Source organism: Peromyscus californicus, unplaced genomic scaffold (genome assembly GCF_007827085.1).
Source record: "Peromyscus californicus insignis strain IS unplaced genomic scaffold, ASM782708v3 Scaffold_5__1_contigs__length_169319896, whole genome shotgun sequence".
In the NCBI taxonomy this organism is placed as follows: domain Eukaryota; kingdom Metazoa; phylum Chordata; class Mammalia; order Rodentia; family Cricetidae; genus Peromyscus; species Peromyscus californicus.
In genome coordinates, this window is record NW_026294573.1 from 29,955,131 (window position 1) to 29,978,796 (window position 23,666).

Sequence of the window (23,666 nt, forward strand, 5' to 3'; positions counted from 1 at the left end):
CCAGGCAGCATTAACCGCTACCATACTAACTAGTAAAAAGACTTGGTTGGCCAGTGGAGAAAAGCTAGAGCAAGGGAAGTCACAGCAGCTAAAAGAAAAAAGGGTCTCATGGGAAAAAAACGACTAAAATGAACACACACACACATACACACACACACACACACACACACACACACACACACACTCACACGAGGGTTCCCTAATGATTCAGCGAGACCCTGCAGTGCTGGGGTAGGATTCTGGATGGTGGTGAAGTAGAGTGAGCAGCGCCAGGACCAGTACTTCTGGGCTGAGCTGAGGGCTTATTTCTAGAGGGGAGAAATTCCAGAAGAGCTAGGATGGTGGTGTGTACCTGTAATCCTAGCACCCGGGAGGCTGAAGCAGGGGGATTCTGTGAGTTTGAGGCCAGCCAGGGCTGCATTACAAGACTCTGTCTTAATGTCTGAGCTATTATTACAACCCCTACGCCCCAACAGAAGGAAAATACCTGGAGGAAAGTGAATGAAGGCCTCAAAAGGAGCACACACAGAGAAAGATAGTCTTTAAAAGCCCCATGGAGTTGGGGTACAGTTTAGTGATAGAGTGCTTGCTTAAAACATGGTGGGAGGTATCTGGTGGAGCACAACTTTAATCCCAGCATTTGAGAGGCAGAGGTAGGTGGATATCTGAGTTCGAGGCCAGCCTGGTCTATAAAGCAAATTCCAGAACAGCTAGGACTACACAGAGAGCCCCTGTTCTGGTTTAATAAATAAATAAATAAATAAATAAATAAATAAATAAATAAATAAATAAATAAATAAATAAATAAATAAATAAATAAATAGATAGATAAATAAATAAAAGGAACACATGGTAGGAGCCTTGGGTTTGATTGGCACAGAGATGACGAAGTAAAGCCTGAGTGGAGGGCCAGAGCCTCAGGGAGGAGACAGCGGCACTTTCAGAAAGAATGTTTCTTCAGAAAGGGTGGCTGGGCCAAGGATGGGTGTAAGCAGGGTGGACAGTTTTCTGTCAAGTGTCAAAGAGAACCTATGCTGGACTTGATGGTCCGTTACTACACAACCCTTGCCCTGCATGTTAGAAGTAGCCACGGACAACTGAACACTGCCATGTTTCAAAACCATTTATGGACACTGTAGTTTGAATTTCATATAATTTTCATGCATTATGAAATATTATCTTGATTTGAAAAAGAACGATAAAAACACAAGAACTGGGACACGCACAGCTGAGTGGGCAGAGTGCTTTCCCAACACGTACTCTGCAGCCCTCGGTTCTGTTCCCAATAGGACACTAGGTGTGCCAGCAATCTTAGCATTTAGGATCAAAAGTTCAGGGGTGGCCAGGTGTGGTGGCCTTGATCCTTGATCCCAGGGCTTGGGAGGTAGAGACGGATCGGTTTCTGTGAGCTTGGTGTCGTTCTGGTTCACATAGAGTTTTCCAGGCCAGTCAGGGCTATACAGTGAGATTCTGCCTCAAAAGTAAAATAATAAATTCAAGGTCATTCAGTCATCCTTAGCTTTACAGAAAATCTGAGGCCAGTCTGGGCTACCTGAGAGCTTTACTTTAAAAATAAAGCAAAAGAACGAGCTGTCCAATGATGGTGCCCACAAGCAGTTTGATCACTACCTCAAGGAATTGATTCTGCCCATCATGGTGGGCTGTGCCAAGAAAGGGGAGCGAGAGCGCCACATTGCTGTGCTGGCAGATGAGGATTCTGTGGACTGGGATGAAGACCACCCCCCACCCACGGGGAAAGAGTATTCCTAAGTTCTTTACAGCTCCAAGCTCTACAGATTCTTCAAGCATATCGAGAATCGAGATATTGCTAAAACAGTGTTAAAAAAAACGGGGCTGTGAAGGGGCCCCAAAATGCAGAACCAAAGAGGTATTATATAAGATCATAGTCTGGTTGAACTCAAAGATCAGAACTACAGGGCCTTAAAAATGGCAGTAGATACAGATGTCACTGCCCTAGAAAAATCTGTTAGCTAATGGTTCTTAGGACAGGTAGGACTCATGATTGAGTCCTATCATTGGTACTTGTGAAGGGGGGAATGTGAAGGGACCCCAAAATAGCTTGACCACACAGCAGCCATGACAGGCTTAGGGGCCTAGACACAGCTTCGGTGACAGACTTACTGGCAGGCAACACCCAGATCCAGGAAAAGCCTTAAACTGATACCATCCAGGGATCTACCCAGGGGTGAGGACGTACCTGACACCCTAAACATTCCAATCATTAGATAAGGTGGCCAGATGTCCCTAAGTCTAGCACACACCTATTTTTTGTTTTAGAGATACCCCTAGACAAATGTCAGCCAATCAGGGTCCTGAACCCTGGAAATCCCCTCACCCCAACCTCTGCTATGATAATATTCCCACCCTGCCTGGGCTCAGGGCTCTTTGCTCTTACCACTGCGTCGGACAGACAGAGGGACCGAGCCCAAGAGCTTGAATAAAGGCTCTTTGCTTTTACATATGGAGAAGATAAATAAATAAAGAAAGAAAAGAAAAGAAAAACAAAAACTGAGGCCAGAGTTGTGGCTCAGTTTGTCTAGCATGCTTGAGGTTCTGGGTTCAAGCCTCACAAAAACAACAAATGGAAACCACTGTCAGGAGCTGAGAAGATGCTCCATGGGTAAGAGTACACACTGCTCTTGCAGAGGACCTGAGCTCAGTTCCCAACACTCATGGACTCTGAAGACTGTGCCTTCCAAATACACATACAAAATTAAAAACTTAAAAAAAAAAAAAAAAAACATTAGCTCTAGAGCAGTGGTTCTCAACCTTCCTAATGCTGCGACCCTTTAATACAGTTCCTCATGTTGTGGTGACCCCCAAGCACAAAATTATTTTTATTGCTACTTCATAATTGTAATTTTGCTACTGTTATGAATTGTAATGTAAATCTCTGTGGTTTCCAATGGTCTTAGGTGACTCTTTGGAAAGGGTTGGTTGCGGGACCTACATGTTTTGAATCGGTACTCTAGAGCTATATAAAACAAACAATTAGGGTTAGGTTTAAAGGGGATTCAGGCTGTCAGCCGGTTTGCTAGATAGGGAAGGGAGGGGCACTGACTCCCTCCTACCCTGCCCCTTCTTCTCTCCAGCTTCTATGACCTTGCACAGGCACTCACTCACCTACTAATGGACTACCCTTCCACTGCCACACAGGCGGTGGACCGTCTGCCCTGAACTGAATCCCTCAGACGATGTCTCCACAAGGCCTCTCACTGGAAAGTCCCAGAGTCTAGGCAGGATAGTCAAGGGTATTCCCAGGGCCTTTCGACACTTTCTGCTGTATGACTCAGGAACCAGGCAAGCAGGAGGGTCAGCCTAGGCCTAAGGCACAGCACACTATCCTCAGTGACTCTCAGTCCCCGCCCTTTCCTGTGCTCTTTTCTCCCTTTCCTGGAAATGTCTAGTTCCTTTCTTTGCTCTCCTGAGCCTCTCTCTTCCCTTAATTCAAGTCTCCATCCCTCCAAGGTCCCCCGTGATCCTCCATGTCTACCCAACAGTGCCCTTCTCTAAATGCCAGGACTATGTAACTACCACTCAGCTGACACTCACACCAGTTATCCTCTCATGTCAAAACTATCACGGAAGGGTAGGAACGAGGGAGGATCCTGTCTGCAGTCTAAGGCCCATCACAGAGGTGAGAGGTAAGAAGAGAACTTCATTCTTGAGTTGCCATGGCAGCTGACAACTTTGTAAGAGGGTGGGCAATGCCCTCTCTCACTCCCTACCCTGCTTCCATCTCAATTCCTGTACTTGGCCAACTCCTTCCACTACTGGATGTTTCTTCCTCAAGGGCCTCTCCCTGACTGACCCTTAGCCCCAGTTCTGAGTGTGACAGGCTCTCACAGCTTCCCGGGCCACCAGCCCTTGGAATCTGGGGGATCTGCATTCATGGATTCAGCCAATTACAGACTGAAAATGTTCAGAATTAAAAAAAAAGTGCCTGTGCTGAACATGAGCAGAACCACCCATCATTCCCTAAACAACAATCTCTAGAGCATCTCCACAGTGTTAAACGTGTCCTAAGTAGGCTAAGCTCATTTAAAGTATACAGGAGAAGGCCACAGCGGCCACATGGCTCAGCGAATAAAGATGCTTGCTGGTGAGATCAATCCTTGGGACGCATGTGACGGTGGATGGAGAAAAGTTGTCCTCTGACCTCCACATGTGTCTGCACACAAATCAATCTTTTAAATATTTAAAGTATACAGGAGAATGTATACAGGCTACATGCAAACACTGCGATCCTTTACATAAGAAGCCTGAGTATCCACGGATGCCTGAGAAAAAGTTGTGTTTCCAAAACAATCCCCAGTGGAGAGACACCAGCTTTTCCTTAAAGTGCAAGATATATAATTAAGATTAAACAATTATATAATTAAACAATTTCCATTATTACCTTTAGTTGCAAGGCAAGCAGGACCTGGAAAACAGGCACTAAGTAAACACTCACTGAACTGAATGAACGGCTGCCTCTCATCTAAACTGTAAACTGCATGAGAGCAGGGCTCGCACTGTCTTGCTCACTGACAACTTCAGACTAGACTTGTGGAGAAATGGCACTCACTCCACTTATATTTTGAATGAAACAGACCCACATAATGATAAAACCCACATAAAAGCCTCTCGGCCATGAGGGCCACCATACTCTCAGGACTCTGGAGACCGAGACAGGACTACCCGGGGATGACAGCTAGCTAGACAAGCTGGAATTGGTGAGTTCCAGGTTCAGCCTCAGTATATAAAGTGGAGAGTGATCAAGGAAGACCCTGGACATCAATTCAGCTTCCATGTACACACACATGCACTTACATATGTGAATAGACCTGTACAGCACACCCCCCACACATACACATACAAACAACAACAAACCCCAAGACTATCAGGTGGGAAAGAAGTTTTGAGCAGGATGTCCGCCAGGTCAAATGTAGCAAAGACCACTGATTGATAAGACCAGCACCAGCGTTAACCTATGGGGCAGTGGCCAGAACATGAGCAGTCAGCCAATGATGCTTCCAGAAAAACTTGGCAGAGTAGAAAGGGAGAGAGACCCTGGACAGAAAGGTAGGAAAGCACTGAGATCAGGAAAGGTACTGAAAGACAGGACAGAAGTTGGTTATGGTGGCACTCAGGAGGGCTGACCCAAGATCAAGTCCAGGCTGGGCTACATATACATCATAAAGACCCTATCTCAGCTGTGGTGGCGCACACCTTTAATTCCAGCTCTTGGGAGGCAGAGGCAGGCAGATCTGTGAGTTTGAGGCCAGCCTGGGCTACAGAGCAAGTTCCAGGATAGCCAGGGCTACACAGAGAAACCCTGTCTCAAGAAAAAAAAAAAAAAGTAAAATAAGTGGTGTTGTGTACTAGACGCCTTTTCTCCCAATAATAAACTGAATAAATGATCTCATTTCAGCTGGAGACAGTAAGTGGCCATCATTGTCTAGTATCTTTCAGAATTATTTTAAAATAGCAACAAATTTCACAAAAAGGGAAACCTGAACCACCTCAAACAGGATCAGAACAGGAAACTGAAAAAAATGAAGTGTGCCATGCTACAAAGAAGAGATATTACAACATCATGTACCTTTAAATAAGACTAAAATTCAGCATTTGTGGATCTGAAGAACTGTGTTCTAGAATTATACTGTGCTTAGTGTCAAGAACAACAACCTTGCTCCCAAGAAGTTCAAAACAAAAAGGAGGACTAGACAGGCAAGGCAAGAACACCGTCCGAGACGCGGCACCGAGAACGGACACTGAGCACACTAAGGCAATATACAGACAGAGGACTTAAGACCCAGGCTAAGGCGAGCTTATCTACAAAGCAGACACATACCAGATGAACCCAGAGACTTCGGGGAAGGGTCACACATAAGTAGCCTGCCTGTCAAAATGAATGACAGTATCTTGTGAGAAGAACATATTGTCACTGGAGACTCCAATGGACATGAAGAAAACTTGTTTTTCAAAGAACCTTAAGACGTCTATGCCCAACTTTAATTTTCCCACATGGCCTCAGACAGCTGCTAAAGAGCACAGAGACACCCGGGTGAGTTTACTAAACATGGAGTGTGATGGTGTGAATGTCCAGAAGGTATGAGGCTCAGAGGTTTACAGAATGTTCTGAACGGTTCTAAACCAGGAACATTTAGCAAAGATGATCACAGCACTCAGGCGACAGAAGCAGAGAACAACAGGTGCAGGAGATAAGCATGAGCAGAAAAGGCAGCGGCAGAATTTCAGGAGACAACATTCTTCAAAGGTAGAAAAAGAAAAAAAAAGCCTGGGCTTCTGTTGGAAGAAAAAGGGAGATGGAGAGAATTCAACTCTACACACTGCAATAAAGGGAGTCCCTGGTTCTGAGCCCAGAGCAGACCAACACTCATAAATAAATGATTGGCTGCTGGTTTCAGCTACAGAACTCACTTTCCAGACTGAGTGTGCTGGTGCAAGCCTTTGATCCCAGCACTCAGAAGGCAGAGGCAGAAGCAGGAGGATTGCTCTAACTTTGAAGCTAGACTGAACTAGATAGCAAGTTACAGGCTAACAACAGCTACACACAGCAAGATTCTGTCTCAAAAACTGAAAAGCAAAACAACAACAACAACAAAAAAAACCCAAAACCCTAGGGGGAGAATTCGAACTCTACCCTTTCTTCGCCATCACTAGTGACTTCCTGTCCCCTTTCCCCATACCAAAACTGCTCCCCACACTAGCACTGGTTTCTTCTATTCCAAATATAATCAAAACTCTTGAATCACAAATCTAAGTGCTCTGAACTGGTGCCATTTCTTCGATGCCTAGCAGAGCTGAATTCACGCTTCCATCACTCTCCAGAGCTGTGTCCACACCTCATCCCTCTACCCATTCGGAACTAAATGCCCTTTCATTTCTCAGTCCTGTTAGCAGCCAACAGGCCTGTGTCTTGACTACGACCTTTGTAAACTGGTACGTTATCATAAAAAGCATTAACTTTGGCATCCAGACAATCCTCAGTTCAAGTCTCAACTTCACCACTTGAGAACTGGATGTTTCTATTCGCAGGCGTGTGTGCTCTGGAGTAGGTGTGTATGAGGGTGTGTGCACTTGGGTGTGTCAGCACGCACAAGACAGAGGTTGACATCAGATATGGTCTTCTACCTTGCTCTACCTTATTTATTTATAGACAAGGTCTCACTATGTATCCCAGGCTGGCCTCAAACTCACAAAAATTTACCTGCTTCTGCCTCCTAAGTGTTCCGACTAAAGGCATGGGTCACCACACCAGGCCTCCACATTATTTTCTGAGACAGGGTCTCTCACTGAATCTGGAGCTCTTGGACTCTACAGCCAGAGAACCCTTAGGATCCTCCTGTCTCTGTCTCCTGGCACTGGGATTGTGACAGCTAGGTGTTTCTATGCTTTAACTTTTTCATCTGTAAAATAGGGGCTAACAGTGTCTATTCTATGATTGTTAAAAAGGTGAAATACCAAATTATATTAAAGCCTTCACTTTTAGCTGTAGGATGTTGGTGCCCCATATATCCACCATTGTGGTGATAAATTGTGTACCCTAATAAACTTGCCTGAGGATCAGAGGACAGAGCCAGCCACTAGATTAGACATAGAGGCCAGACGGTGGCACACACCCTTAATCCTATCACTCGGGAGGCAGAGATCCTGGCTGGATCTCTGTGAGTTCAAGGCCACACTGGAAACAGAGCCAGGCAGCAGTGGCACACACCATTAATCCCAGTACTAGGAAGCACACACGACTTTAATACCAGGAAGTGATGTCTAGGCAGAGAAAGGTATATAAGGCGTGAGGAAACAGGAACTCACTCTCTTTAGACTGAGAATTTCGTAGAGGTAAGAACTAGTGGCTGGCTGCTCTGCTTCTCTGATCTTTCAGCTTTCACCCTGATATCTGGCTCTAGGTTTTTTTAATTAAAAGATCATCTAAGATTCGAACAACACACCAAGGAAGTAATTTTTCAAAGGGCTAGTACCAAGGAAATCACGAGAAGCCGAGAATGAAGACAAGAGATTGGCAAGGACTGGTGTTCACCAACCTCTGCATGGGGACCACAGATGTCCTCATTTTATAACACAGTTAAAAGCGTGGTCTGTTGGCTCAGGTCTATGATCTCAGCTACCCAGAAAGATATGGAAAGGGAATCCCAGTACAATGGTCCCCACACTGCAGACTGAGTTCAAAGCCACCCTGAACAGTTTAGGGAGAACCTATTTCAAAATTAAAAGTTTTTTTAAAAAGAGGAGCTAGAGAGATGGTTAAGTGGTTAGGAGGACTGACTGCTCTTCCAGAGGACCCAGGTTCAATTCCCAGCACCTACACAGTGGTTTTCAACAAGCTGTACTTCCAGTTGCAGGGGATCAAGTGTCTTCTGTCTCCACAGGTACCGGGCACACATGTGGGGCACAGACATACATGCAGGCAAAATACTCATATAAATAAATAAATTAAAAAACAAACAAAGATGAATGGATATATCTCAGTGGTAAAACACTGGCCTGGCATCATCTGGCCCTGGGCTCAATCCCAGCTCCTCCAAAACAAAACAAACAACACACAACAACCCATCCCAGTTACAGTCACGTTCATAGGAAAGTCCAGCTATGTAAGCTGGGACCAAGTTTTCTGTGGGCTCTCTTGGAACCCAATCACATTTCTCCAACTTTTTAAGACAGTCTCTAACTAGCCTTGAACTATGTAGACCAGACTGGCCTTGACATTTACAGATCTGCCTGCCTCAGTCTCCTCAGCACGCACTAACACTTCTGTCTCCAACCACAATTTACAGAGAACATGCTTCCCAAACCAGTTCCTAACAAAGAAGCCTTGACATTTTTAACCTTTCTAAAACTAGAGATGACCTCTGAACCTTTTGGAACAGGGGCCTGTGAGAAAGGAAAAACAAAAGAAAAAACCGTGTGACTGAACAATGGATGAACCAGACCCGGCGCCTGACATCTGAGGCATCATATACTGATGTACGCTTCATGTTACATAAATCTCACTGCATCTTCACAGAATGCAGTGGGAGATTTTATTTCCATTTTACAAGAGAGGACAGGGAGCAGCTTGCCAGGGCCGCACTGCTAGCACACACTAGAACAAAAACAGGAGACCAAGGTTGAAATCATCTTTCGAAGAAGAAAGTTTTTGGAATAGGCTGGATTTAAATAAGGGGAGAACACCAAATTTCAAGCACTGTCGCCCACTCTTACAAGAACAAAATGTCAGCAAAACCTAATACAGTCCATAGAAAATATCAACTGAAGACCCAGAGTTCCTTCGGTACCAACTTTAAAAACCAGGGTGTGCAGACAACCAGCCAAGCTCCTCTGCCGGGCCAGAGGGCCTCGGCGATAGGACGGGGGCAGGTACCCATGCCGACGTGGAGAAGACACCGACAAGCCAGCTTCACCTGGTGGCACGTGGAAAGCACACTCTGCTCTGGACCTCAGCAGAGCCACGAGGAGCCCCCAGCCTTGCCCTACCGCTCTCTGGTAGATACCTGACAAAAGTCAGTGAAGCCAGACCTCGGAGGGAAAGGGGCGGGCGGGTCCTTAACACTACACTCTCAAGCAGTGACAGGCTCATCTGTCCTAGTTCTGAATGGCAATCCCGTGGGAGTGGAACAGGGATCTGTGAAGAAACGTAATCGTGGTATGCAGAGTGGAAGGTGGGTGTGTCTGAGTGCATGGCTCCACTCCCCGAGGATTCCCACTGAGGAACAGTCTGGAATCAGTCTTCCTGAAATAAAGGACAAACTGTAAAGGGCTCTGAACACTGGAGTCAAATCCCCCTTACTTTCGTTGTGCCCCTTTGGTTTTCTTGAGACAGGATTGCTCACTGTAACCCAGGCTGGCCAGGAAAGCACCATGTAGCCCAGCCTTGCCTCAAACTCATGGCAAGCTTCTGCTTTAGCCTCCCAAGGTGCTGGCATTATTACAGGCACAAGCCATCCCACTTCTAACCCCTTTATTACTTAAAATCTGTCAGGCTAAATAAACTCAGCTAGGTGTGGTGGCACACGCCTTTAATACCAGTACCTGGGAGGCAGAGGCAAGGAGGATCTTTGTGAGTTTGAGGCCAGCCTGGCCATAGGGAGATCCAGGATTCCAGGACTATACAGAGACTCTGTCCCAATAAATAAATAAATAAATAAAATAAAAACAACAAAAATTTTTAATCTAAAATGAAATTTTAAAAAAGGAGAAGGAATAGGAATGGCATCGTTTTAGAATGCCACTGAGAATAATCCAATTACTGTGCAATACACTAGGAGCAGTATTCAGAGAACACTGCACCTGCTTCTTGCAAGAAACACCATTCTTTCCCAATCAATGGTCTGAAATATTCAGGACATCATGAACACATATTTGGCTTATGGGCCCTGGGTTTCTTCTTATCTGCCAACTATTTAGCATAAAGGTGGGAAGGTTGGTAGAATGCATTATGTTCACCACTGTGGTGCTGGCAGAGGAGGTGAGCAGGCAACTGGACACTCCCTGGCAGGTTCTCTGGAAGAACAGAGAAGCAAGAAAAGTTTGGGGAACCATGGACCACACGAACCCACCCGAGGAACAGCTGCTCAGCAACCTGGAGGGGAAAGCATTTGAGTATACAAGATGCGGAAGGACAGTGCTTTGACAGGTGCTCTCAAAGCTACCAATCCACAGGGAGAAAGCAGTGAAGAGTTAGGATGAGAACCTGAAATGTGAATTAAGGGTTAGGATGCCCAGAGGTCCTGTGGTAGGGTGAGACGGCATGTGTGGCAAGGTTCTGGTTGGCTTGTTTTTGCGTAAGACAAGCATGATGAAAAAATAATAATAATAATAAAGCAATCAGTAAGCCAACTGCACACCAAAGGGAACAAAGGTACAATCAGGGGTAAACAGGAAAATCAGGCTAACATCTGACTCAGAAACTAAGCTGCTTAGGAAGCCAAGAAGACTGAGTAGTTATCAAAAGATTCCATTTCTCAAGAGCAGTACCTGTGAATGCCATGTAGAAAGAAGAAGAAGAAAAAAAAAAAAAAGCCAAGTTTAAAACAGGTTCCAGGGACAAGGGTGGTTAAAGATCATGCAGCTGTTATCATCCGTAAACACCGGCCTCCTCAGGCCAACTAAGTGGATTTGAAAGCCAAAATAAAATCACTGTCAATCAATGACTGTAAGAGTGTGCTTCTGGAAGGCAAGCCTCCTGAATGTCTGGCCTCCGAAGACTAGGGCTGAGGCTACTTCTTCCTGATCTCCATCGAAGCTCCAAACCTTACTGAGCCTAATACCAGTTTAAGACCAGGGCAGTGGCTCCCGTTTCTAATCTTGGACCTCAAGAGACTGCTGTGAGTCTGAGGCCAGCCTAGGCTGCAGTTAAAACCCAGTTCAAAAAAAAAAGTCTAGTTTATAGAATCTTCTACATAGACCTTATGTATAGGATGGAGGGAGAAACTCAAGAGGAAGGGAAGAGCCTAGAATGAGTCAAACCCCCAGGACACTGGACAAAGAGCTCACAGCATCCTTGACCCTGTCCTGGTCACCATTAAATGGCCTGAAGAAAGGAATGGGGTGAGCCAGGCTTGCTAGCAGCAGCAGCAGCTAAGGAGCACAAAGCAGGACAGTGACAGCTACCATCAGATTGCATAACCCCTCCCTCCCAACTTCTCTTCTGCCTAGGTCAGCATCTCCTAAAACGTGCTCTACTAATCCCTGGAAAATGGTTTCTAGCATAAGCTTATAGCATTTATTAAATTCTGGTTTTTTTTTTCTTTCTTAAGTTATTAGCAAGTTGAAGGTCCTGCCTGATAAGTTCTGAAGTGGTTTGATTTTACTTAGTATTTCTCAAACATTTGCTCATGAACACTCATACAGTAATCATTAACTGAGGGTGGCCTAAAGCTAGGTTCTAAACTACGTCAAAACTTTTCAGGCTTTAATTAATTAATTTAGAAATAGGGTCTCACTATGTAGCCCCTATCTGGCCTGGAACTCCATCTATCGCCTCTGCGCGCCCAGCTCAAACTTTCTAAACTTAAAAGTTTCAATGCCCCCGAGCTACTGCTACCTCAATTTTCTTCCAAGTCTCAAACTTTCAAAACAAAACACAACTTCACACATCCTGTTCTCTCATCCCAGTTTACCTCTACCCCACTCATACGCTCCGTGCCCCAGGCTCAACTGACGGCCCTTTCAAACTGTGAGCAACAGCTGAACAAGAGACAGAACTGCTGTTTTCTCCAGCTCCTCGGTCCCTCTTCCAGGTCACACAGGAAGTCAGCCTTCCTGACCCGGAGTTCAGAACAGCACATTCCACCCTCTCTTGACTCCTGTCTTCTTCTCTGGCTCCCCTTCTCTCTCCAGTCCCTAGCTTCTTTCGTGTTCATAAAGCCACCCGAAGGGTTCTAGGATCCGTGTCATTTCCTTGACCTCAGAGCCACATTTCCAGTGGGTTTCAACTTGTGCTCCTTACTCGCAAGGACTACACGTTCAGTACACACCAACCAAAGTTACCCATTTCCACCAAACTTTCCTCTTGCCCCAATTCTTGTTAACAGACTCACCGTCTAGAGTGGGAGGTAGCGGGCAGAAGGCAGAGCCAGTCACTCTTGTCTTCAGCACGCAGCCTGAACATGACTCAATTATCCATCCTCATAGACTCTCAACTACTAAAATCTTTACCCACTCATCAACCAGCAGTCTTAGACAAATCTTTTCTTTCTTTCCTTTTTTTTTTGGGGGGGGGGGGAGGGCGGGTTTCAAGACAGGGTTTCTCTGTGTAGCCCTGGCTGTCCTGGAACTCACTCTGTTGGCTGGCCTCAAACTCACAGAGATCCGCCTGCCTCTGCTTCCTGACTGCTGGGATTAAAGGCATGCATCATCACCACCTGGCTTAGACAAATCTTTTCAATGGACATGATTAAAAACCTTTTGACTCACATTCAACTCAGGGCTCATTATGCAAATTCCAACAGCATACAAAATTCCTTGGGTCTTAGATTCTTTCCTTCATCAGTTAAATGAAACTCAAGTGTCTTCTAGCAGGCCATTAAATCCTTTCTTTTCTTTGTCTCCTAATTACCTGCTGCTGTCAGAATACCCCTTCTAAAATGCTCCTCCTTTGCTTTTCTGAGACAGGATCTCACTATATAGTTCTAGCTGTCCTAGAACTATGTAGACCAGGCTGGCCTCAAACTCATAGAGATCCACCTGCCTCTGCCTCCCAAGTGCTGGGATCAAAGGTGTGCACCACTATACCCAGCTCTAAAATGCTCCTCTAGTCACATTACTCCTGGCTCCCAAATCCACAAGTCTGTCACTGCTTCTAACAGCACAAACCCTCAGCAAGCTATCACTGCTTTCTGGGTTTGGATCTCTGCCGTCTATCCCTATCCCCTGCTACTCCCTGGATGCTAGTCCAAGGACTGACACACTCACTACTGCCAGAAAGTCAATTCAGGGACAGCACGCTCATTTACATGCTATCTTTTTCCTTTACTGTGGTGCCAGGAATCGAACCCAGGGCCTTGTGGCATGTGATCCAGACTGAGCTCCACCCCCAGCCCACCTACGCATTGTCTATGGCTGATTTTGTGTTACAACTGAAGAGCTGACTGGTTGTAACAGAGACCACATAGTCTGTAAGGACAAGAACATTTACTGTTTAGCCCTTTACAGAAAAATGTACTGGCCACCTGTGGTATATGCCTGTAATCCCAGCACTAGAAAGGCAGGAGGATCGCCACTTTGAGAAAAGCTTGAGCTGCACAACAAGACTCTGTTTCAAAAAAGAAAACACACACACACACACACACACACATACACTCTAACTCTGTTTTAGGGGGTCAGCTGGCCACTCCTTAAAGAGGGGAAGGGGCCTCCGCTTTCTACCTCCCTCTCTTTGTTCACATTGTCCCCATCTCTCAGAAATACTCATGCCCTGCTTTTCTCATAAACTGAACACATTTTTAAGACACCTTGAAGGCTAGCCTAAGCGCACAGGTGAGCAAGTTCCTTGTGTTCCCAAATACAGCCCTGGTACCCTTCACACTGACCACTTTATCTCTAATGCTCACACTACTGCCCTCAGGTATTTCTACCTCTTTGCTGCAAATCGTCGTCTACAATCACAGCACCTTGCTTGACAAATGTTGGTGAGGCCAGGTGCACACCTGTCATCTTAGCTGGAAAGGGGAAGGCAAGAGATCTGGAGTTCAAGGTCAACTGTAACTACATAGCAAGTTGGAGGCCAGCTTGGGTTACACGAGACATCTCAAAAAGAACACCAGCAACAACAAATAATAGAGTCTGTTGAAGGCAGAGGAACCCCGATACAAGCTCACATACTGGGTTGAAACCAACAAGAAAATTTCAGTATGGAGACACTCCAAAGGCTTCTAAGCATGTCTACCTTCACCAGCACAAAACTTGACAGCTGCACCCATGATAATGCAGAACAGGGCTCTTCCATCCAAGCCCTGAGCACATCTGGGGTAATTATTTGTTGTCAGAGGCTGTCCTGTACATTGTAAAATATCTAACAGCATCATTAGCCCCTGCCTACAAGATTCCAGCAGCACTTCCCCAATGTGACAACCAAACGTCTCCTGGGGGGCAAAACTACCCCTGGTCGAGAATCACTATTCTAGAGGTTTCCAAGTACAAACCAACAGTGAGAGGTTGCTAATAAAACCCAGATGACACAGTCACTGTAGTACAGTGTCCAGATGAAGAGACAGATAAGAGCCACACGCCAGGCACTGCTGACTCACTCCTGTGAGATTATGCTCAACTCTGGATTTTAAAAGGACTTTGGAAAACTGGAATTCCTTCAATTAAAGGATACCAGATTGATGACAGACTAGGGGGAAAATGCCATCAGAAAGGTATTTGAGTGTAGGTGGCTAGCTTGTACCAAAGAACATGACGGGACCTTTAAAAATGTGCAGGCTGCCCCGTGGAAGAAGAGTTATCAGGAATACAGAACTGGAGGCTGGGAACAGCACTACACGAAGACAGGCTTTAGTCCTATACAAGGCAAAGCTTCCGAGCAATCAGAGCAGGCCAACCAATGCACCGGCCTGAGCTATTCTAGAAGTGTGCAAGCACAGACCGAAGAACAGATGTCAGAGATGCTGCAAAGATTACTGTGTCCACGGATGGGGAGGTAGGGAATGATGGTCTCTCTAAGGTATCTACAGCTCTAAGATATCCATTTATTTATTCATTCGTTTATTTGCAGTACTAGAGACCAGGCCCTCATGTATGCCAGGCAGGCATTCCACGCTTAAAGGAAAAGTCAAATGTCATGAATGAAAATTCAAACATTCACTACATCAAAAAAGGAAAATATTTCAAGAAATGAAGCCTATTTCTGCTTGGTAGTACCTGACATTCAGTCCTCAGCACAGGAACTGGCAGTGACCTGGTTTTTTCCAAATGAACTTGCACTAGTTCCTGAATAATGTTTACCACTCACTATCTTTAAGCCATACCATTTATTTCATTCAAATTCACCACTACAATTTGAAAAATGCTTTACAGTTTCCAAGATATCCTGAAAGGCATTACTTCATCCACATTATCTGAATATAAATGTGACAACTTTTAGATAACCTGGTCTCATTTGTGGTCTCTTGCCTGAATTATAAAAACTACCAGTTACTATCCATTAAATATTCACTAAATTAATAAAGCACACTCCTGCAGGCATCTCAAAAAAAAATCATTTATAGCCAGTTCTAGTTATTACACACAAATCTAGTCACTCTGCTATCAGAGGAGTCACGCTGTTACTTTCACAGTATAAACATGAATTCACTTTGGTGAAATTTCTACTTTATTTATGATTTGGAGAGGAAAATCTGAGATATTACAATGTAGTATTCCTCAATTACAATGTGACCATACAATCCAACAGTTCTAGAAAGCAGTCAACACAAAACAGGAAGCAGATGTGTTGTTGACAGGCAAGACTACCGCAGGCTCTAAGCCCAGGAGCTCCTTTAACCCCGTGAAAACTGCCAGCAGCACGCTGCGTAAGGGCTGCCCCACAGCCACACTGGGCCCTCATCGGCTGCTTTACTTACTTCTTTCCGCTTTGTTTCTGGACATTCCGACTGCAGAGTAAGGGTCGCACCTTCGATGTTCCTTGGCATGGGCGTGGAACCGGGGTTTATAGTCAAATGAATCTGATCGGGTGAGATAATGTGTTGTACATAACCCTGGGACATTGCTTCCTGGTCTATCAGGAAGCCCTCTTCACCTTCCACGAGAAAAGGCAAGTGTTCTCCACACTGTCCATCGTCATCTTCGTCCTCCAAAGTGCCTGGGTCCTGTTCTATAAGAACAGTGGTCCTATCATAAACAGTTCCAGATGAAGAAGGCACCAGTCCGTTGTCATCCACAAACCTGAGCATCTTGTCATCCGGGGTTAGGTCATCTTCCTCTCCCTTAAAGAAGATGATATTGTCGTCTGGACTGTGTTCCCCCATGGTTCAGTTGTGCTCAGCCCAATTGTGAGAAATGGCAAAGTAATGGCCTTTCTGCAACAGACAACACCAGAGTTAGAGCATACACAGCACAAGACTCAACTACCTCCTCACCACCTCAGGGGGCTTCTCCCTTGTTCTAAAAAGCAAACCAAAGCTTTAGTACCAGGCCTTGGGAGGCAGAGGCAGGCAGACCTCTGTGAGTTCAAGGCCAACATGGTCTTCACAGTGAATTCCAGGCCAACCACAGTTACATGGTAAAACCCTGTCTCAAAACAAACAAAAAAGACAGCAATCCAGGTGTAGGCATGGTGGTGAGCCAGGAATGCACAGTGAGAATCTCAAAGGAAAAAAAAAAAAAAGCAAACCAAACCAAACAAACAAACAAAAAAATCACCTTCCTTGGAAATATTTGAAATTTGGCAAAATCAGTCACTCTTAAGGGAAAGCAATATATCTTTTCTTTTTTTCAAAAACTTATAGTTAGCAGTTCACAAAACCTTCTAAGTAATTTATTGTCACACACTTTAAAGATGGATATGCATCTGATGAGGAGAAAAGAGCAATCAGGTCGCTGCCTCAAGGAACAGTGGCTATAAACCTTAAGGGAGGCACTCCCCTTCAAACACCCTCCCCTTCAATCACTCTGGGAGGCAGTACACAGCCTCATGTAGTTGACGGTGCAGAAACAATGCTTTGAACATAATCACCTACAAATCCTGGTTTTGCCCTTTACTGCTTGGCCAACCTGTTTGTGCCTTGTCTTTCTACAGTGGGACTGATAGTTCCTGCCTCATAAGGAGTGAAAGAGAAACTACATGTAAAGCACGATCCTGTCAAACAGCAGAAACAGGATGGATTCCTTCTGTCGTTTCCAGAACACATGGAGTGGCGGGGTTAATCCCCAATAAAGCATTGCTAATGCAAATCATTTTAAATAGTTATATCCTAAAACATGACATGGACCAGAGAGTATGCCTGTACAGTGTGACTAGGCTTTCTGCTCTGAAAAGCTGTCCCTAGCACAGCATACTGACACAAGGAACTCAGGAAATGTCAACAAAATGAAGGACAGACGAGCAGATAGTCTTTTTTTCGAAGATACAGTCTGTTGAGGAAATTACCAAATTTGAAGCTTTCATGGTCTGGAATGGTGATTCTTCCTTGCCCCGAAAACACACAGGTTCTACAATTGTGGGTTTGGCAGACACAAAAGGAGAATTTAAAATAATCAGCACATCACTTGGCTTTCAGCCTGGTTCTGCACTTTCTCTTCTGCTCAGGGTTAGCAAGTGAGCCTTTACAAGCCAGAGTGACAAGGCGAGGTAGTTACAAGACACAGGTCAAGGGATCTAATCTGAGAGGAACCAGCCCGAACCTTTGCTTACGCAACCCTAGAAATGCACGTTTCTCTGTATCTGAGAGGAGAGATAAGAATACCGAGAGCTCCCGGTGGGCTGCCCCGGCACCTTCGGCGGCAACGCGGAGACCAACTTTCCGTAACAAACAAGACCAGGAGGTGTGAGTGTGGCCGAGGAGTGCGAACCGCGCACCCCTGAGAGACTGGCAGAAGGAACCTGACTGGGAAAGCACCCCCAGTCCAGGGCTAACATAGAAAAACCCCGAGGCAGGCTGGGGGCTACGAGCTGGGCGAAGAGGGGCAGGGTCCGGGTCTCCATGGAAACAGAGAAGGGGGGCTGGATACCCATCCCCATGGAAACGGAGGAGGGGTGGGGTCCCTCCAGTGAGTGGCATGAAGTCTCTACTGGGAACGGCTTCGCCAGGGAGCCCAAGTCCCGCGCCCCCCGGGGAGTCCCAGCCCCAGCCGAGTCCAGCTTCTGCTTTTACCTCCGCGGCTCCCGGCAACGGCGGCAGCGGCAGCTTCTCCCCTCCCCAGCGGCACCATGATTGCCCCCACCTGTCCCTGGCGTCACTTCCGCTTCCGCTTTCCGGAGGAAGGAGAGGCCGGCGGGTCCCTGCGCCCGCTGCTGCTTCTGATTGGCTCTTGCTGTCCAGGGGTTGAGACCGCGCCTCCAGCCGGCGGGCCGTGGGCGGGGTAGGGGCGTCAGGAACTGCTGGGCGGCTTGGGGAAGCTGACCGTAGGGAGCGGCGGCCTCCGGCGCGGGAGAGCGCGCGACATTCGCCAAGAACCCGGGGTGTCCTCAGCCCGGGCTGCGCCCTTAGCTGCAGCGGGAAGGGCGCAGTAAGGAAGGACGCAGTCGGCTGCCGCCTTCCAGACGCGCGGGCCAGCCCGCAGCATCCCTCTTCTCCCTCCACTGCGCCCTCGTCACGCAGCGTAGTTCCTTCACCTGGCTGAGGCCCCAGGACCCGAAAGCAGAGCAGAGTGCCCCAAACGCTTCCAGTTCTCACGCCCGCCCGCCGGAGCTGGCAGTCCCAACTTTCCTGTCCCAGGGAGGGTCCTCGCGCTCGGGAGGCTCAGCGCCACCTACTGGCCCGTCCCCGCTTCAGCTGTTATCACTCGTCCTACAGACCCTTGAAACCACTACCTGGTATTGCAAAGCCAAATAAGCGATTTCGCGCGTACTTCTACTATAGTCCTGTAAATATCACTATTAGACCCTCGCATAAGCCACTGCTTATTTTCCTCAAGAGCGACTCCTCTAGACTGTTTAGGTTGATTCAATGCCCTTCTACGCTAGATCAGGGTTCAGACCCAAACTGCTGTGCTATCCTCTGCTGGGGTAATACTGAACAGTGACTCTCACACACCAGACTGCCACACATGTCTCTTTGGCCCCTGAGCAGCTGCTTCTGTGCTTAAGCCACAAAGGCCCAGCTCTCAAGAATTACCATATTTTGAGAGAGGGGAATGAGGGTAGAAGACTCAAAAGTTAAGACCACCTACTGCTCTTGAAGACCTGAGTTCAATTCCCAGAACCCACACTGGGTGGCTCACAACCGCCTGTAATTCCAGGTTCACAAGGATCTCTGGCCTCTCCTGACACCAGCATTCACACATGCATATACCACCCCCACCCCCACACACATAACTAAAGAAATAAGAGGAAAAAAAACCATACAATCACGACAGTTAAAAATACATTTATCATTAAAATATATTACACATATGGGAGGGGATGCATTATATACAGTTGGGAGGACTGGCTGGCCTACAAAATCCCACTTGTTTCACCTCAGCCTCCTCTCTTCTGTGCTTTTAGGGGCGACCGAGAGGCCTTGGAGCTGAGTAGAACAGGGACAGAGTCGCCCTATGTATATACATGTCCGTCCTCAGTTTGGACAGTGGAAGCATCTGGAATGGCTAAAACTTGTTTATCCAGAACATCTAACCAAATTCCTGCTGTCCAACTCATTCTCCTTCAAGGACTTCCGTTAGTCCAAATATCTAATTATGAGTCTGGGATGCAGGAAACTCACTGACATACATACATGTCCTGGAGGCAGGTTGAGTAAGGCAAAGTACAGTTACTTAAAAATTTTTTTAAATATAAATGAATAGAGATCTACTTGTGTTAAATAACTAAAGTTGAATACTGAACGTCAGTTCTATTATTGTGGATTTCCCCCATGTCTTCACAAGTCAGCAAAGGGTGTACCAGCCAACGGCATGGGTAAGGGGTAGGCAGGTCTAGGCTCAAGACACACATAGCTGCCGTTCTTGCTTCCAGCTGGCCTCAGAGCATGTTAGGTCAGCTCTTGAGCTGAAACAGGTGGGGCTGACGATTGTGGCTGCCGTGGGTAAAACAGGAGTACTGAGGTTCAGACTGGACTGCAGAGGAATTGGTGAATAAACTCTTGGGCCTTCTTCTTCTCCGCCATGTCAAGCTTTTGGTGACCAGCTGGGTTTCGGAGCAGTAAGCTGCCAAATATACTAGCTGTGCATGACAGAAACAGAAAACATTTAGCAACAAGGACACTAGGGTGGCTAGGAGGGAGGATGAACCACCCCAAAGCAATCTTCTTTTTTTTTTTTTTAAAGGCAGGCCCTGGCTGCCTCAAACTCAAGAGATCCACCTGCCTCTGCCTCCCGAGTCTTGGGGTTAAAGATGTGCACCAATATGCCCAGGTATTTTCTTCTTGGAAAAAACAGACAGTGAGGTGCGGTGGTACATGTCTGTATTCCCACCAGTCTTCAGTTCCAGGCCAGCCTGAGCTATACAGTGGGACTCTGCCTCAAAAAAGAAATAGGGGCTGGGGAGATGGCCCAGTGAGTAAAGTGCCTGCCATGCAGACATCAGAGAAGACCTGAGAGCAGATCCCCAGCACCCACATAAAAGTCAGGCACACTGACATACACCTGTAACCCCAGTGATGTGGGTGTGCAGAGAGGTGGATCCTGGGGACTTGCCAGCCAGCTAGTCTAGCCAAAACAGGGAGCTCCAGGGCCTGGCACATGCTAGGCAAGTGTCCTACCACTAAGTCATACTTCCAGCCTCAAACAAACTATGTGCATGTAAACTTGGTCCAGAATAGGGCACAGTGGCACACAGGCAGCATTCAGGAGACCAAGGCAAGAGCATCCTGAGCCCAAGGCCATTATGAGCTACATGGTGAGTTTGAGGCCAGCTCTGACAACAGACATAACTTGACCCTGTCTTTTAAAAATTTAAAAAAGCCTCGGGAGGGAGAGGCAGGTGGATCTTGTGTGAGTTCAAAACAGTCAGGGCTGCTACACAGAGAACCCTGTCTTAAAAAAAAAAAAAAAAAGTAAAGGCAATGGGGGGAAAAGGGAGGAAAAGAGGTGAATGTAGAAAAGAAATTACATTTTAATTCCACCTCCTTGCTCAGTGACTCTGTAGAGATGCTTGCCCTAGACACTTGGCTACTTACCCAGAATATTTTCATCCAAATGATTTTTTGCTGAATTTTTCAGCAACTCTTGCAAAAACGCCATCAAGTAGTTGAAGACATTTTTGTGGAATGTAGGGAGAGTAGAAATGACCTGAAAGAGGGGAGGGGTGGTGTTTGCAGCTTCACTCACTCAATTACTTGACCAATTGCCTGCTATCTTCCAGGAACTGAGAACATGAGTTACAAATGTGAGTATGAATGCACACAGAGCTAATCACTCACCACTTGGCGTAAGTACCAAACCCGCACAAAGGTCAAATCCTGCATGAATTTAGAGGTCAGACTTCTAATTCTGAGAACTTCTATATTCTCAGACAACTTAAGGGAATTAATACATTATAGTTGGGTCTTGCAAAGAAGATAATATTAGACTTGTAGCAGTGAGGACTGGGGTACCGGGGGCACAGAAGGCAAGAGAAAGCAAGATGACAAGCAGGGATAACAGGAGGCGTCAATGTTGGCAGGAATATCCTGGCTGCACAGGCCCTACGCCTGGAAGGGTGATCCAGGCAGGAATCCAGTGAATAGCCCACATATCTGCACAGCAGAATCAACCAGGGAGCTGGAGGAAAAGATAGGTTCCAGAAGATACTCAGACTCAATGGATATGAGCGAGGGTTCTGGAACCTGTACTGTTGGCAACTGTTGTACATTATTCTATCAGTTAAGTTGGGTTTGGTGATGCACACCTGTGAGCCCAGCACTTGGAAAGCTGAGGCAGAAGGATAGTGAATCTGAGGTCAATCTGGGCCACACTGAATTCCAGGCCAGACAGAGTCACAGGAGACCCTGTCTCACAGAGGCGGGGGTGGGGGGTGGGGGGGTGTCATTAACTAACAGTGAACAAAGAGGTAAGTATGGCTTTGTCCAATAGGAAGGCACCATTAAGTTCACGATCTGACTGTAGCATGCAAAATGGAGAACAGAGGGAGCGCATTAACACAGAGCACAGGACCACGTCAGCAGAGTGATGATGGGAGAGTGGGAAAGTGACAGATCAATGGGACTGGGCACGTGGGAGGCGAGGAGAGGGAGGAATCAGAAATGACTCAGGTTTCAGGGTTGAGTCACTGGAACTAAGGGTGATGCTATTAAAAGCAAAAGGGACATGAGAGGAAGCAGGCTTGAGAAAGAAAGATGGTAATCTTCCAGGCCACTGCAGGAGAAGGGAAGATATTCATTTTCCAAGCCACTGCACTGGAGGGGCTGTTCTACTCTGTTCTGGCAGGCTTCACCTGCCCAGGGCTAGCTACAACGCACGCTGATACTCGGTGCTTCCCCTCACCTGTCTGCTGGCTGTGTAATTGCCAGAACACTCCAAGCAGCTATGGTAGGCACTGTAACAGATGACGGGCTCTGGCAGGCTCTCTAGGAAAAGCAGCAAGGCTTCGGCTACGGAGTGGTTGTTAGCGCCTTTGGCCCATTGTTAAGGAGCAGGTGATGGTGCTGCCCAGGGATAGGGAAGGCCCAGGGACAAGCATGTGCCAGAAGGGCTGCCTGCACAGTCAGGCTCTCCTCAGTGCTAGGATGCCAGCCCACATCTCGAAGGCACCATGCTGTTTGTCAGGGGAGTCAGGCTCTCCTCAGTTCCTGCCACCCTGACTGCTTAAAGCCGTAATGTCCTCTCTGAGCAGGGTCTTATTAGGTAGAGCCTGTTAGCCAAGGTCACAGTTTCAGACTCCGGGCTTTCAGATAGGCTTCTTCCTCTTTTAAAAGCTCTCATATTCTCTCTCTCTCTCTCTCTCTCTCTCTCTCTCTCTCTCTCTCTCTCTCTCTCACACACACACACACACACACACACACACACACACACACACACACACACATTTCTGAAGGATACAGAGGTTATCAATCATTCCAGTGTCCAAACAGTCCCTTATATGCTCAAATTCCGGCCTCAGGCCTGGCTGCTGAAACAGATCTTCCTGCAAGAGGGAAGAAAGCCACAAAACAGTTATTTCCCCCAGAAAACTGGCAGTGATTTTCTGACTTATTCACCCAAATCACCAGAGTCCAAACTGCAGCTGTGCAGTGAGAACTCCCAATCACTCTAGTGGACAATGTGACTTAGGCTGATGTGACTAATTCATCTTCAGGCCTTGTTAGGCATGGCTTCACCAGAGGTCACTAGGCATGCATGCATTATAAAGCTGTGGGTAGGCCCCGCTATACAAGACAAGATCCAGGGTAAGAGAAAAGTCACACAGAGTATGTGTCCAACAGTGTTATGAGAAACATGCCATGTGTAAGACTGAAAAGCTACTTTGATCCTCAACCAAAACAAACAACAACAACAAAAAAGAGATGGGGGGGCAAAAA

General features: G+C 46.6%; 2 protein-coding genes across 3 annotated transcripts in view; both read right to left on the reverse strand.

Moving 5' to 3' along the window:
* Positions 1-18,896, reverse strand: part of Mtf1 (metal regulatory transcription factor 1) — a 50,357-nt gene extending 31,461 nt beyond the window's left edge. Inside the window, exons 1-2 of one of the 2 annotated variants that reach the window (XM_052718840.1) lie at positions 18,363-18,896; positions 16,113-16,568 (exon numbers count right to left, since the gene is read on the reverse strand). In XM_052718840.1, coding sequence (XP_052574800.1) covers positions 16,113-16,517 — 405 coding nt within the window. In that variant the 5' untranslated portion in view covers positions 16,518-16,568; positions 18,363-18,896. The remainder of the gene's footprint in view (positions 1-16,112; positions 16,569-18,362) is intronic. The other variant, XM_052718839.1, reaches the window with a different exon arrangement.
* A 665-nt stretch (positions 18,897-19,561) lies between these two features.
* The window catches only part of Inpp5b (inositol polyphosphate-5-phosphatase B), a 68,322-nt gene continuing 64,217 nt past the window's right edge, over positions 19,562-23,666 (reverse strand). Inside the window, 4 exon segments of the mRNA XM_052716556.1 lie at positions 19,562-20,371; positions 21,327-21,438; positions 22,633-22,760; positions 23,188-23,272. Coding sequence (XP_052572516.1) covers positions 20,256-20,371; positions 21,327-21,438; positions 22,633-22,760; positions 23,188-23,272 — 441 coding nt within the window. The 3' untranslated portion in view covers positions 19,562-20,255.